The sequence below is a fragment of the Anopheles coluzzii genome, chromosome 2 (genome assembly GCF_943734685.1).
Source record: "Anopheles coluzzii chromosome 2, AcolN3, whole genome shotgun sequence".
Lineage (NCBI taxonomy): Eukaryota > Metazoa > Arthropoda > Insecta > Diptera > Culicidae > Anopheles > Anopheles coluzzii.
The window spans coordinates 52,308,366-52,324,385 of record NC_064670.1 but is presented as its reverse complement, the minus strand read 5'-3'; the positions used below and the strand labels follow the sequence as shown (position 1 = coordinate 52,324,385).

At 47.7% G+C, this 16,020-nt stretch overlaps 2 protein-coding genes across 16 annotated transcripts in view; both read right to left on the bottom strand.

Moving 5' to 3' along the window:
- Window positions 1-16,020, bottom strand: part of LOC120948849 (protein groucho) — a 184,716-nt gene that overhangs the window by 39,749 nt on the left and 128,947 nt on the right. For all 15 annotated transcript variants that reach the window (XM_040365628.2, XM_040365623.2, XM_040365636.2 and 12 more), the window contains one exon: window positions 6,023-6,067. In XM_040365628.2, the coding sequence (XP_040221562.1) occupies window positions 6,023-6,067 (45 nt within the window). The remainder of the gene's footprint in view (window positions 1-6,022; window positions 6,068-16,020) is intronic.
- Window positions 9,176-14,617, bottom strand: LOC120948851 (odorant receptor 13a-like). The gene is made up of 4 exons (XM_040365639.2): window positions 13,489-14,617; window positions 13,321-13,420; window positions 13,004-13,249; window positions 9,176-12,923 (listed from the first exon to the last, which is right to left on the bottom strand). Exons 1-4 carry the CDS (start codon window positions 14,256-14,258, stop codon window positions 12,876-12,878), a joined length of 1,164 nt encoding a protein of 387 aa, XP_040221573.2. The 5' UTR covers window positions 14,259-14,617; the 3' UTR covers window positions 9,176-12,875.

Genomic DNA, 16,020 nt, shown 5'->3' with positions numbered 1-16,020 from the left:
CTGATCGAAGGGGGGAGGAAGAAAAAGCGGAAAATAAAAACATCAGATTCGACTTTCTCCTTCCGTGCTCTCGGGAGGCAGAGACACAGACAGAATGTTTGTACGATTTTCTTACTCGGTGGTAAGCCTTATGGAAAAAAGATCATCCATGCCCGAGCGTCTCTAAGCCCTCCAAATGCACGTACATCGTGGTTTGTATGTGTGTGTGCGATTTGGTGGTGTGTTGTAAGTGTGTTACTTTCTTATCCGAAGCATTGGTATACTTTTTCGTAAGCTTTTTGTGTATTTTCTCCCCTTTTGCTGACGATGTTATGTTGCTCGCTTACCATGGCACACACACACACACACACAAAACACGAGAGTGAGCGTTCGTTGCAATACATCTACCCCCTCTCCCTCTCTCCCCCTTCCATATCTTCGTATTTCTCTTCACTTCTGCTGGAACGGAACTGAGCATCGTTTCAAGAGTTTATTTTCCCGTCCCTTCCAGCACGGCGGCGCGGCACGGGAAGCAAAAATCCGTAAAAGACACACCACGGTATGATGAATGCGACAGCGCCCGAAACCATTTGGATGGCCCGAACGAAGGGCTGAAGAAGGGCGCCACGAACTGAGGGTAATTGGTGTAAGAAAGCTCCGGAAAACACTCCGACGCGGTGAAGGCAGACGTTGGCGAACGGCTCGGTAGATGATTCAAGCCATCCTTTCCGCTGGGGTGAAACTGTTGGAGCGCCGGGAGTGCTGCAGAAAAGTGAAACATGGCAACCTTGCCACCACTCGCTCCAGCCCGGCATCATTCCACTGCCTTCCGACGACCGGGGTCGAAGCGCACGGGAGGAGCAAAAAATCTTGGTTTATGAAAAAGGACGAGCGTTGAGGGGGTTGGGGGGGGGGGGGGCAGGGTAGCGCGTCAGAGTACGATGAAAAATTTTCCTTTTGTGATGGTTTTCCACAAACAACCGCCCGCACTTGATTCATTCCCCCCCCATCCACCCAAGACCAAGGCACGTTCTTCGGGTTTCCCGTCGTTTGGGGTTGTCTTTTCAGCAATCTTCTTCACCCGGCAGCCAACAACAAGCAGAAGAAGCCACCAACCTATGAGCAGCCTTCTTGTGTCATTTATTCAACAATTTCGCAGCCTCGTGTTGCCACCACCACTGCCACACCATCACCAACCGCACTGAAAACGATTCACTCAAACCCTCTCTCTCTCTCTCTCTCTCTCTCTTCTTCCTTATTTCTTGGGAAGCAAATTCTTCATCCCTCGAGAGCACTTTCCACTTTTAAAACTGGTAAAGGATCGGATTGCTGCGAAGGATTGCACTCGGCGTGTGTGTGTGTGTGGGGAGGGGGTTGGGAGGAGGGATGAAGTGTGATGAAAGTCGGACGGGACACCTTCTCTCCCTCACTCTCTGTGAGGGCTTTTGCTTCACATCCTTGCTTGGTAGTGGAGGAAAACAACATCCTTCATCCCGGCACGCTCTCTCTCTCTCTTTCTCTGTTCGGCGTTGTGTTGTAGTGGGATGCAGCAGGGCGGTGCGGCGGCAGCGGTGGTATTCTATTATAATATTGTCATCCTCTCGTTTTTATATTCCTGCCAACTTTTACCTCTCCCAAGTCACCTCACTCAAACACCTCCACACCCTTGGGTCACCATCTGATGGGAGGGGAAGCGCGGAAAAGGTGCCCCAAGGCCCATAACTTTTTCCACCGCTCGCTTTTATCATTTTCACGCGACTTGTGACTTCTTTCATCTGCGAAAATACCACCCATCCGGATGAAACGCAAGAGTGGGGGGGGAGGTAAGTAAGAGGGTGCATGGCGCGTAGAAAACTCGGCGCTGGAAAAATGACACCACTGGCAAATGAGAATATGGAGTGGAACAGCAGCAGCAGCAGCAGCAGCAGTTTCCTTACGGAGTTTTCTCGCTCTGTGTGTGTGTGTGCTCTTTTTTACTTTGTTCGTGAGCAAACAAGGGAAAATTGGAAGCCACCCCATTCTATGGTGGATGGGAAAGATGGTAGCGGTGGCGGGACGGTGGTTTCCATCGAGCGGAAAAGTTTTCAACCATCGCGCGCGCACTCTCTCTCTCTCTCTCTCACACCCTCTCGCTCGCTCGCTCTCGACGTCCCCAGGAGACGGAGGTTTTGGTAATCAGATTTATTTGAATAATTTCCTAGTGATTATACCTTTTAATTATACTGCCAGCTGCAGGATGCGACGGGCGAGCGAGCGGGTGTGGCACAAAACGGGCGCCTCAGAGAGGAGGCTCGTGCATTTACGTGCCGCGTTTCTTTTTGTTCTTGTGTCACTTAAAGACTTTGCTTGCTTGAAATGAATTCTCTTGGGTGGGATGATGGGTAGAGGTGCGGCAAACGGGTACGGGGAGCGATTTTCTTGTGCATATTGAGCCTTTTTTTGGGCTTTTTCATCCACCATCCATTTATTCCACCCCTGCTTCGGCTCGCTCTCCACAACCATTAGTTGCTGCTTGAGGAAAAATGCTTTAGGTGAGCATTTTTCACAGTTTCTTTGCGATGTTTCACCTCGCATGAGGCTGCACACTTTGCTCCCAAAAACACGCTGCGAGGGACAAAACGATTCGTCATTGTTTTTAATTGATTCGTCGCGTTCTAATTGATTTGTTAAGGAAACTTTCCAATCTTGAAGCTCGTTCAATTTTTATTGAGTCTCATAAATCTTATGCTTCATTAGATAATCAGCCTCTAGTTGAGGTGGTGGTATGTGCGTGGTTGCGTTTTGCAAGCTAATCGTATCGATCCATCATTTAAAACCATCAGCCCGTGCCGGATGAAAAGGAATGTGGCGCAGTTTCACCCGATTCAGCTAACCCAGCTAATTGGACGAACCAAATCTGTTTCGCTTTACACTGTCGCCATCAACCCAACGCACACACACACACACCCACACAAACTGACCATACATTTTCCCGCCCTACGGCTGCCAATTGATTGCAAAACGCCGGAAACTACGCAGCTCGAAATCCCATCCGGCAGTAAACGACATTTGCAAACGGACGGCGCGCGTTTCGCTCGTGGCCATCGGGGAGGGGGAGAGTCGGTTGACGACACAAACAGGGACGCTGGAGGCGGGGTTCCGGCGATGGAAACTGTTCCACCGCAACGAACACATTTGACACGGGCTAACTAGTAAATGAACAAACTAATCGAATTACCATTTAGTCTTGTTTCGGCAATGATTCCTTCCGACCGCGTGTCGCATCCCGGAGCAGACCTTCCCCTTGTGCTCGTGGAGCGCACATCCCTTGATATACCACCACACTGGGCTGGCTGTGCTATTCCTCCCCAACCCTGCCCGCCCCTCTTCCGCTCGTCGCCTAATCTGATTCCGTGTATAATATGATTATTATTGCTGTCTACAACAAACTGCCACCTCCACCGCCATTACCAACCAAACGCCACGCGGCTTTCATAACTTTGTGCGGTGGTCCTGGGAGATGGGGGACGATGGGTGGCCCTGTAAATCTGCTCTCCCTTTCTGTCTCGTGTACAGGGAATCCCGCATATCCCTGCGGGGAAAGAAAGGAAAAACGGTGTAGCAGCAAGGCAAAAGAAATTTGCAAGTGAAACACTCTTTCCACACACACACACAAACACATTTTTGCGGCTCGTCGCCTGCGAAAGGCATAAAACTTTGTCCGAGAGCTGGCGTCGGAATATTTGCCGTATAATGTACGCCCGGCCACACGCCTCCTCCCCCGGCAGTGGATCCCTCTCCTTCGTCACACAATATTCATTCCATTTGCAACGTGCCGCGCACACCACACGGCCCATGGGACTCTATGGTCCCTCGCCTCTGCTTCCCTTTTGTGCCCTTCCCCTTGCGGCCTGAAATGTCTGAAGTTTGTCTGAACCGAATGAAAACTGCTCGACGGATGCCGGAACTCAACCGTAGGGAGGAGGCGACTCGAGCCGACCCACAAGAGACGAGAGAGGCAACGCTTCGTTGAGCGGTTGACGACTTCCTTGAGTTGATTATTATTCCAGTTTACAACTTCGCTCGAGCACGCTTCACACCCCACGACCGCGCCAGGATGCGGCCCGAAGACTCAGGCGGGGGTTTTGGGGATGTTTTCTCGGTGTCTTCGCCACAGCATTTCATCTGCTCGCTCGCACTCTCGCTCTTTCTAGTTAGTAGGGATCCGCCACCGTCCCTTTCTTCGGGAAACATTTTCTACTTTGTGCACTTCGATGCTCTCGATAAGAGTGGTAGGTAGGTTAGCGCGGGCGGACTGGCATGGGACACGGATGGCAATGTGTTGGCAGCAGCAGCAGCAGCAGGGCAACATAAACATCTTTCCCAACCGTAAACCGTGGCGGCGCAGGCATCTTAGGCACGAAGAAAGTAAGGCAATGAAATCAAGCACTTCCGCTTCCGTGCTAAATTGTTGGCAAAGGAATGGAGCACCCAGTGCGGCGGTCTACAGCAGCGCCAGCGAGTTTTCCCTTGCGCTGCGGGGGTTTGGGAGGAAAATGCTACTTTCCTTCCGCCACCACCGGTCGTGCACCAAGCGCTCGCAAGACAAAAGCGACAACAGAGCGACCACGGACAATAAGGGTGCTGTGTGCGTGTTTCGGTGCAAAACGAGAATGCTAAGAGAATTATAATCGAGTTTGGGTTTGTGGGGTTCGTAGCGCAGCACGGGGGTTGCGCGGGGATTTATGTTTTTCCTTCGACAGCGCACACTGGCGCACAAGGAATGGCGGCGTTATGTCCTTTGCCGCCCATGCGTCACCACACACTGTCACAACGAAATCAAGCATTGCCGGACAGAGGGGAAGCAGGGTGTTGGTGGTTGTATCGCGAGACCTCACGCTACGCCTAACGAGCACATCCTTTCTGGAGTGAGGTTGATTTGTCCCCTTGCCAGAGGATGGTGGGTAAGGTATTTGGGAAACATATATTTTAAATTCGATTCAGCTGTTTTTGATAATTTATTTTTATCTGTTGAAGAGAAATTTCCAAAGAAATTGGAGGAACATTGATCTTCAAACAAGCACATGAATAATGGACTGTTAATTAACTGAAACCTCTTGCTCCACACTTATGTAGCACTAACGAAGCATACATGTAAACCGCACAGGTCTCTCACACATTTGGTGAACGTTACGCGCGCGGAGCAAGGAAAAACACTCATAATTAAGTAAACTCGATGGCTTATTCCCATCGCTGCACCCGCTGCCGGTCTAAAGCTTCATCCAAAGTTATGATGTAGTAGGGAACGGGATCTTAAATGGAAAAGAACTTTTCCATCCTCCCCCAATCCTGTCTCTTTCGCCTGCTTCCTCCTTTGTACACTCACGAGAGATCATAAATGTCATCAGCGATTGCCCTCTCTCTCGGTGTGATAATTTCGTGGCTTCGCTGTTCATGAACAGCGTCGTTTTCTACCAACCCGTCATCCGCACCCACCCTTCCACCCCATTCAATTATACACACACGCGCGCGCAACGTGTAGGCGCCAACCGTAGCGGAGAAAGCCACTCGCAGCCATACTGTGTGTGTGTGTGTGTGTGTGTACGCTTCACAAACATCCTGCTGGATATAACAAAAATAAAGAAGGACCCGAACAGGGACAGCGAGGACGAAAGCCACTTTGCGAAAGCCAGTTGAAGGGTTCTTGTGCCAAGGTTTTATGAGGCTCCCCTGGCGACCCCGAAGCTGGCGCCTCCCAACCCGCTGTGCTGTGCTCGTGGAAGCTGTTATTACTGTTATTTTAATTTAATAACTTTCAACTCAAGCTCAGCTCATCGTCTATTCATCACCGTGCTCGTGGATGATTTCTTTCGCTTCGTTTGACTGCTCACAATTAGGGCTTTCTGGCAGAGGGTTAACGTATTGCGCGTGGCACCGCATCCGTGGATCAGAAACCGTTCAATTTCAGACACGGAATGTTACACTAAGTGGAATCTTGTGAGTGTTACACTTCTGGGCTTCTGTAACAACTCGTACTAGCGTAAAGTGTGCATGCGCCACTTACCTGTTTGTGCATCTCTACGTTCAATCCATAGGACATCTCGTAGTACTGAAAAGAGAAGAAAAAATGATGAATGATTATTATGTAAAAAAATTCAAGACATAAAAAAGTAAGGAAATTTCTTCCATCAATGATATATCAACTTATCAAATAATTAAGAAAATTCTGTATTCCTTTGTTCAACTATTCTAGCCATATGCAATGATTCGCGAACTCATTACTTGACATCAACGCTTCACGTACGGCATACGATGCATAATACACAACGACGATCATTTGTGGTCGTCGCCTCGACGTGTGGGGGGGGGGGGGGGAGGGGATGCAATTAAATACCTTCACGATTTGCCACATCGCCACATAGGCGGGCAAACATCCACACACCGGACGTAGCACAGCTTTCATATAAAAGCTGATAATGACTGTTATTTTTATCCGACGTACATGAGTGCGCGACTGACCACTCGAACGGACCGGATCGGATGCCAGGATGCAGGTGGCAGGTGGTAGAAAACCGAGTGTCTAATTGCACCTTTTGCTGAAGTCCCGGCACGACTGTATGGTCTCCTTCTCTCGCCTGCTGCCGTGCCCGAGGACAGAAAGTCAGCAAACTAACAGCCGTCTGGCATGCTCATTCCGTAACATCAACCACACTAGTTGTGTGGTGAGAAAGAGAGGGGAGTCAGAGAGAGAGAGATGGGAAGAGAGGTCGAGGATCGGTTCGCTATATGCTTGCCCTGGCCCATCTGCATCGTGAAGGTGGAAGAGTTTACTCGAGTCAGGCACCTGGTCGGGCACCGAAAGGACGATAGATGGATTGGTATCCAGCCACTACCTACTACTACTACGCTGCCCGATTGTCCCACCAGCACACAGTCCCACTCCTTTTCCTCATGCAGCGAGAGGGAGGGAGGGTGGAGAAAATTGCATTTAATTTTCCAAATATTTTATTTATAACCAGCTTCATTGCGCTCGTACCTTCGAAACCCCCGTTGCTGCACCGCAGCAGCGACTTCCGGTGGTTCCAGCAAAGGCGCACACATACACACCCCTAAAATGAGGAGGTGGGAATGCGACGGTCAACCAAATGGGAATGCAAATGGAGGATAAACACCGGAGCAAATCGAAGTGGAATTGAAAGCTGATAGGCGTCCCTCATGCCGGCAAATGTATGTGGCGCTGTATTTGTGTGTATGAGAGTGTATGAGACTGTGTACAACAGTTCATATTGCGATCCGTGCACCTTATAGAGCAGAAGAGAGTGCGATTTGTGCGAATGATGATAATAATTTCACAATCATTTCGCTTCGATTTCCACTTCCGATTGGCACATACAGGCGCGGGTGGCCGCAAAATCCTTTCCTCTTCAGGCCCACACACGGTGCATACGTGAATGCATGTTTGAATATTTGCTAGAACTGCATTTATGCAGCTTGCATCAGAACGACGATAGTGGGGGGTTGAGCAGGAACGCACAGATCGAAACATGAAAGATGAATGTACAAATTCTGCACCGTTGCCCCAAAACTGTGTGCATCCGAGTTGCCCGCACCGTTCGAGAGGATTTTTGAGGTTCCGTCGGACGAAAGTGATCCCGAGCGGCTGCTCCTTCCACACATCATCACCACCTTACCGTTTCCTCCCGCAAAACGAATCACATCATCCGGATCGGAAAAGATGTCGATAAATTCGACAAGTGAGGTCTCGCACACAGCGCACAAGCGCGAGTGTCGATCCAATCAAATAGGGATGAATTTTATGCACGAACCTCTCTGCCCGAACCGTGTTGCGGTGGAAACGGGCAACCCACAGACCGGGCGCGAGCCAGTGACGGATAGGCACGGACCAATATTTGAGTACATTTCGTGCAAACTTTGCCGACACACAAACACACGCAGACGGGTGAAATTTACAATTTCCCAGAATTTATCCATGCCGTTACTTGGCGCTGCGTCATGCGCTTCCACCGCGTTTCCTGCTCTATTGGGGCAACACCACCACCGCCAGCCACGCATCGGGCACATCATCATCATCGATCAACGAGTTTTCCGCTAACCCCCCCCCCCCCCCCCCCCCCTGCTGGCCACCCAGAGGAGCACAGCAGATCGACAACCAGGCGCAAACACACAGACGACGATGATGTACACCGTGAGGAACACGCGGGTGGCGGTGCCGCATCGAATAAATAATATTCAAAATTATTCCTATCGCTCTGAATGCGAATTTGATTGGATTTGATTGCGCAGCGCCTTGTCATACGGCAATTCCCCGTGACGCCTTCCCTTTTCCCTTGCCCCTTCATTTTGGGATGATTTCGTTTGTATTTCCGTTTGCTGTTCCGCACCATCCCTCGCTGCTCGAGTGACAATTGTGTATGCAGAGATTTTATCGTTAAGATATCTTGCTCTCATTGAGAGGTAACCACGAAAAGCTTCTTTTGCTTTATTTAGCTTGAAAAACGAAGAAGAAAACGTAAGTATTTACACATCTGGATTTCCAACATCATCTACGCCATCTTTCATTAATAATCCACGGATGCGTCTTGCACGATCAATTAGCCATCCGGCAAGCACCCAGACTCGCAGTACCTAATCAAACACGTGTTTAAAATTCGTGTAGATTCGTTTGGGATTTAGTTCTATAAGCCTAACAAGGCAAATGCAAGCTCCGATGCAAATGCAGTAATCGCGATACTTAGGAGTAGTTACTAATATATAGTAAGTATTTGTCACTTTCAATACAGAGATGATCAAACAAAAGTCTCCAGTGTAAAGATTTTGTTTTGCCTTCAAAAGCTTCTAAAATTTCGGTTTTAATATTCAATGAACTCATAATGGAAAAATAAATTACGAGAAAACTAACAGTGTATAAGGTCTGCTAAATTGCGTATTCTTATTTATCTGTATAGAAAATAGAATTTTAAACGTTTAGTTAATCTTTTGGATTATTTTATAATGTATAAAGATCCCTTCTGTTCCAGCAAACTGTAACATAACAATAGATGATCGAAATACAAACTAAAGAGATTATATTAGGTTGAACAAACATTGAAATATGCTAAACATTTACATTTCATTTCAATCGATTTTTAGTTATTCAAATAAACTACGTTACATGTTTGTAAAAATTGTTCTGAATATTGCTTTTACTAAACAAAATAAGGATGTGATTATAGAATACGCAATACAAGCCTTGTTTTTCTTTGTAATGTGTAATATTTAATAATGCAAATGATAGTACAGGTATTCCCCGATATACGCTATTAATGCGGACCGCAGGCGATAACGTATCTCGAATATTAGCGCAAGTCGAATTTCGAGGTTTTCAGTCAAATTATAGCTAATTTTCGATAATTTAGCTTGAAGTGGTAGGTTTTAGCCACTATATTAGTTATTTCATCTGATTTCAACTAAAGGTTACAGTTATGTATCTTGTAAAATGGATGTTAAAAGTCCACCAAAAGGGAAATTGTTTTGTATTTGACATTTGATGTGTCAAATCAGTATAATTTGCTCAAAGAACTGTCAAATAAAGAAAATCACGTATATCGAGTATGTCGTATATCGGGGAATGCCTGTACAGCCCTGTTTTCATTTTTTTTTATTCAGGAGTAACGGTCCAATCTGTTTTCATTTAATACACAACAAAATTAATCTAATGCATTAAAATCTAATACAAGGAGCAGCACAAAAATTCTCTGAATACAGAGCGCGATACTAAAGGTGCGCCCTGCAATCAACATCTTTCCTTTCTACGGTGGTACCCCTTCCCGCAGCGTCGACTTTATTTGGCAAATGCAAAGAGGGTCGCCCAAGAGAGATCGGATTGCAGCGATAAATTTATAATTAATACTGTATAAATACGCAACACTGAGCATGCCACTACCATGCGAGAATCCTGTTCATCCATACACACCCACACAAACCCTTTTCCCACACGTATACTAGAAGGGTAGGGAAACAAAAGGAAAACCGCACGGCGACGAACGACGAACCACACCGTCAGGATTTTCACGCAAAACAAAAATCTCCCTCTGCAGAAACAAACGTATCCTTCCTCCTTCCCTCCTACAGCTAACCAGCAGCATCCGCAGACTAACGCCCGATCCTTCCGTGTGCAGTTGTGCTCTCCCTTCCCTTTGCCAGCCAGCTCCACAACTGCAATTCAAACGTGTTGTTGTTACGCCAACGAACCCGGTCCGGTGGTTCTCGTTGTGCACATGGTTTGCGTTGTGGCCATTGAGCCCCCTCCCCACCCACTACACGGTGGAAGATCGTCCCGCTTCCCAACTCTCCTCCTCCCCCGGACGTAAACGAATCCTTTGGCCAACGTTATGGAATTTGTTCAATCCGTAATCTGGCGACCCGACCTTTTGCTCCTATCACTTAGCACTCAGGGCACACCAAGCGGGGGAAAAGTGCGTACGACACACACACCCTAACTGGTGCTCCGATGCGCTATCTTTGTACACACACACAGAAAAAAAAGAGAGAAACCAACCCCGTTGGTGATATTGCGGGAAATGTTTTCCCAGGGTTCCCAAACCTTTACCGAACGACGAGAAACGGTTTCGCTCTAACGAACCCGCGCTCCCTCCTCGTGATGCGCACTGGCGCACAGAAGATACGCGAGAGGAAGGTCTGTGTGTGTGTGTTAGTGCGTGCTATGTGAAACTCACATACACACACACACGCGCATACACACAAAAGTGCCTTTCCTTCACTCTTTCCCCTACATGTCCCTCACACGTTCGCAATCGATTCTCGCGCGCCCAACGAAAACGTATTCCACGACTTCATGAACAGGAAGAGCCACGAACACACCCACCCGTCCAACCCCAGAGCCTCTACAGATCCTGTGGATTCGCAGATAGAGTGGAGAAAATTCCGATGCATCGGTGGCATATCGTTTCACAGCCCACAGTGCTCCCTCACCCCGGTCTGCGTTTTGAACGATGGACCAGGACAAAAAACCAAATGACAGTACGGCTCTCCACCATCTACACCACCACCCAAGCACACATCAGACGAACAGCAACATCAACAAACAGACAATCCTTCCGGTTTTCCGTGACATGGTACAAAAAAGCGGAAGGGCTGGCGAGCGCTCGGTGTAGCGCTTTCTAGAAAACTCATATTTTCACAAACGACTGCAGCGCGGGACGGCACAGGATAGTTGGGAAAAAAGCTTTCCCCCCATTCCATCACACCCGAGCTCCGGTCCCAGGGAACCAAGTACCAAATTTTCATTTCATTTACCATTTCAATCTCCACGCAGGGCCTGCCATTTCGCATTCGCAATGTTCGCACAAAACGAGATGGAAAGAGACACGATGCTTCACGTTCTTCCGTAGGCTTCAAGTCCTTTCCTGTTTTTGTTGCGTACCCCCGCTTAACATGAGGCCCGGCCCTGGTTCCCTAATCCAGGGTGTTTTTTTGTTGCCTGTTGTTGATGGTGCTCCCACGCTCCCTCGTGTACAATGGGCAATGGGCTACACACCAATGGCGAGATCACGGACACGCACAGGGAAAGAGATTCTGTGAGGCTCGCACAGATGTGCGGCTAGATGCGTTTCGAGCCCATCGTCCTCGCGCTATCGTCAGTAGCATAAAGGCTGAAGATTCAAACGGATGGATACCGACGCACGAGGGGAAGGATGGATTCGCCATCTATTGCCTTTTCCCCTGCCCGTTCGGTTCGCCCGATGATAGAGTTCGTATTTTATGCTGCTCTAACCTCTAACCTCCATCCACCGTGTACACACGACGCATGTGATCCCGTTGCCGTTGTAGCACACTCTCTTCTCTCGTTGCCTGCCTGACCTGCTTCATCCACCAGCCGCTATGGAGCGATGGAGGACGGCGCACAGCGAGCCGTGGTTTCGAGGCGGTTGTGGCAGTGTCCTTTGCCTCGTTTGAGCGCTGGGCCAGGGCTGGGTTGTGCTCGAGAAACATTTCGCCCACAGTGTGCCGTCGCAGGCTGATGAAATTGCACCAATAAGAGCGCGGATCGAACGACGCGGACCGTACACACCGTACCACCGTCGATGCTTATATCATGTGGCAGCAGGAAGTGCACTCTGTTCGAACGCATCATCCAACGCGCGCGCGTGTGGGCTGGCTGTAGAGCAAGCGAATGGCAGCCCGGTGGCACCACAACCAAGATGCATATCATGGAACATTGGAACCGTGAAGCCGTGGTCGGTATATTACGCACTATGGAATGCGCGAATGCGATTTCCTCCGATGGGAGGGGATGGTGAAAAATGCTCGGCACACGTGAGACGGGCAAGGGGGAGCACAGATACCCGCCCTTCCAGCGCACGCATCGCTCCACCATGCGTTGTGTTAGTTTATGTATCAGCCGGGACCGAGCTCTGGGCGTACATGCGAGCGCATACCATCATCATGTCTCGGTTTGGGCTGGTATGGTCGCAGTGAAATGCAATCGAATCTGAGAGTTTGTGAGTGGTTCACGCAAAATCAAAAAGAAAACAACAGAAACAAAAAAAAATGCCATCAAATGAAGGATTTAACAGCCAGATGCTAAGGGGAAACACCGAGAACCAGCACGAGCAGCAGGATCAAAATTCCAATCAGCTCGAAATGGGCGAGAAGTTTGTTTTTCCCCATTTTTTGTACATTGAATTGATAACACCGAAAACAATCTATGCGAAGTACAACGAAGGAACGGGACCGTGGAACTACAGAGCTGTCGCATAACTTGCACATCAAACTGATTTCGGTGACTTGTGTAGAGGGAAGTTTACGCATCAACAGTTCTGTACATTCCGGTGTTGCTTTATTACTGGCAAAAATCTCGTTCTACTAGTGAAACTACGACATCTTGTCCGCCTGTCCTACATGTTTTGCAGCATCATAAAGAATGAGTAAATCTTTTTGTGAATCTGAAACGAAATCGTACATTGTCTTGCATTAATTTCATTCATCTGCTGCCGTCTGCCATTCCTACACAACGCATACAAACCGCCAGAAACAGGTTCATATTGATAACGGCGAACCGACCACACGTCAGTTGTTTAGGTTGCTGCGCACTTTTCAGCACGTACTTGAACATGCCCTGTTCCGGTAGGTCCATCTCGGGCCAGGCTATATCGTACAGCTGATCCTTGAACTGATCGCTTTTCAGCTCAATCAGCGTCCCCAAGGAGCATAGGATAAGCATCTGCATCACTGCAATCGGTAGTATGAACAATCCTGGCAACCAAAAGTTCTGAAATACAAACGCCAGTGAGGATGTGATTGTCCACACAAAGGAAATGGAGTGTCTCGAGACCAACATACACGATGCAGTTCGTTCAACGTCAGCGCAACCTGCAGCGAGTTGCACAGAAACTCCACGAACGATTGCAGCTGATAAAAGCGCTCAATGTGTGTAATGTAGCTGTAAAATAAGATGCCAGCATTAATATTTTGCTTTTTTTTTTGGAAACCCTCGATCCGGTTGCATACTTTGTAGACTCTTGCTGAAGCTGAATGATCTTCACCAACTGATCGCGCACGGTCAGCTTCAGGTTGTTGGAGCTTCGAATCCTTTCATCCAACTGCTTCAACCGCTCAATCAGCAGCTCGTACTGCAGGCAAATGTTAAACACAAACGCAAAGTATATGTTCTGGGACGGAATCAGCCCAAAAGGACCTGTGTACATGTACGCCAGCTGCACGACGAGTGTGCACCAAAACCCGAAATCATCCGTTTCAGCAGTAAAGGGTAGCACGATCCCTAGCGGCAAGTAACGCTCGCCACGCAGTAGATATAGTGCAAAGGGCATCAGCGTAAGCACTACCACGCTCAGCACAAAGCAGACGGTGTACAGTTGCACACTTTTGCAGAACAGGTCGGTGTACTTCGCAAGAACATTGCATTCCGCCGGATTCGATCCGTTGGCACGTTGGTACATCTCCTCGGCGATCTGAATCGAGCGGTAGCAACCGGCCGGATTGCTGATCGCTACCGCCAACCGTGTCACACCGATGATGCCATAGAAGAGGACCACAATGCTCAGCACAGCCTGACCCATATTGCCCCTGGCTTGGACCGCACTGTACAGCGACAGCAAGACGAAGGAGCAGGCCATAAAGCAGATCGGCACGATGCGGTAAGACACTCGCTCTTTGCCGAGATACATGTAGCATCCGAACAGGGCCAGTACACGGTTTTGCCAAGCTACCATCGCTTGGAAGCGTTCCAGCGAATGTTGCTTTCCGATATGGGTTTCCATTTTTCAGGCACTTGAGATGTTTCTCGCTGCAATGGTGATCGAGTACTGGCTTGGGCCGAGGGAAAGCCAAAGAATTTTAAACCGACCCGTTCCAATTACTACCGAGACGGAGGTTCAAACGGATTCGCTTATTGCATAAGTGTGATTGCTTGGTTCAATTAAGGAAGTTCGTTTCGAATTCTAGAAATGCAAAATCGGTACATCGTACTAATTAAGGCTAGTACTATCATAAAACATTCATTCATATTTATTGCCTTTGAGTTTTAATTGGCATGATTATACAGGTGTGTGGAGTATTACACAATAAAGGATGCTTTACTATAACATTACCTTGAAACCTATTTAAATGAAAGATTTATTAAAACTATGCATAAACATGAGACATTTGAGATTTGGAAATGTTTAAACATTTGGTAACGATTACACAATAAATAAAATCTTAATATGACACAGTACATTTACACACCGCCAGATGGTGTTATTTGAACTGGTCGTTATTTGGATCGTCCCTTTCTCAATACAAAAACGAATCCTCGGGAAGAAAACCATCAGGCAATAATATTAATATCTTTATGAGATCTGTTTATTTTTTCTCAAAACACGCACCAAAAGAAAAGGTATTTTCTGTGCAAAGTGTTTATACCATTATTCGCACTGTATCTAATCACACTGGGAAAGAATCAAGCTTGTAGTTTCTTCAACAATCCCTTATCCGTTGTTCTCATCTAAATCCTACCTGTTTTATATTGTATGCCTCTCTCTCTATGTATCGCACTCCATCTGTCTGACACTTTCACCTCGCACATATAGTAGCGTGAAAAATGCCACATATACTTGTTACCACCGCATGTTTATGCAGCAACCAACCACAAAAGAAAGGTGAACTCATCCTATAAACCCTCCGTCGTTGTACGATAGTCAGTAAAAAGGCTATATTACGAGTAGCAGACTCACAACGAACGCTACACTCTTCGAAGATACCATCTGCAATAGATGAGAGGCTGGGCGCTTCCATCGGCTGCTGATATGTACGCATTATTTTATGGAATGTACAGAGACGCTGCAGTAAAGAATACTAAAACCAGCAAATACAGCCTACGGTACAATGAGTATCAAGGGCAAAATAATTAAGACCAGACACCTTCATTCCACTCCATTTCGGCTTTTTGCAACTCGGATGTATGGGAGGGTTTTATTATTTTTATTTAGTTAAACGAATACAGCAAAACTGTGTGTACGTCAGAAGGAGGTTAACCTAGATGTAATTGTTTACCTTACACCATTCATTTCCTGTATATTATTTAAACTTGATTTGCTTTGCTTATTCCAACAGCTATATTTATGCGCTGTGCTGTCTGAAAAAATACAATAATGAAACGATTCATTTCTCTTCCCCAACGACACTCTCTGCCCGGGTGTACAGTAATGGCGGTGTGAAAATCTCGTAAAATAATAATAGCCGTACCAGTTCCGCTTTTCTTGCTACCGCCAAACTAACCAACTCAACGCAGAAGGTCGCAAAAGGTTTTGACTCGCGTTGAGAAAACGTCTCCATTCGTTCGCCAGCTTTCACGTCAGTGGTGCGCCGTCGGATGAACGCGAGGAGGTCAAAATGTTCACCGTCATTTTCATCACTTACAACCACTTCCGGAACGGGACCGGGAGGACGACCGGGACTCGATGGTCTACTATGGTGGAGATTTTCCCCGTAGAGTAGAATATTAAAGACCCGTCATCGAAAGTCGACGTGCCCTTCTCATCT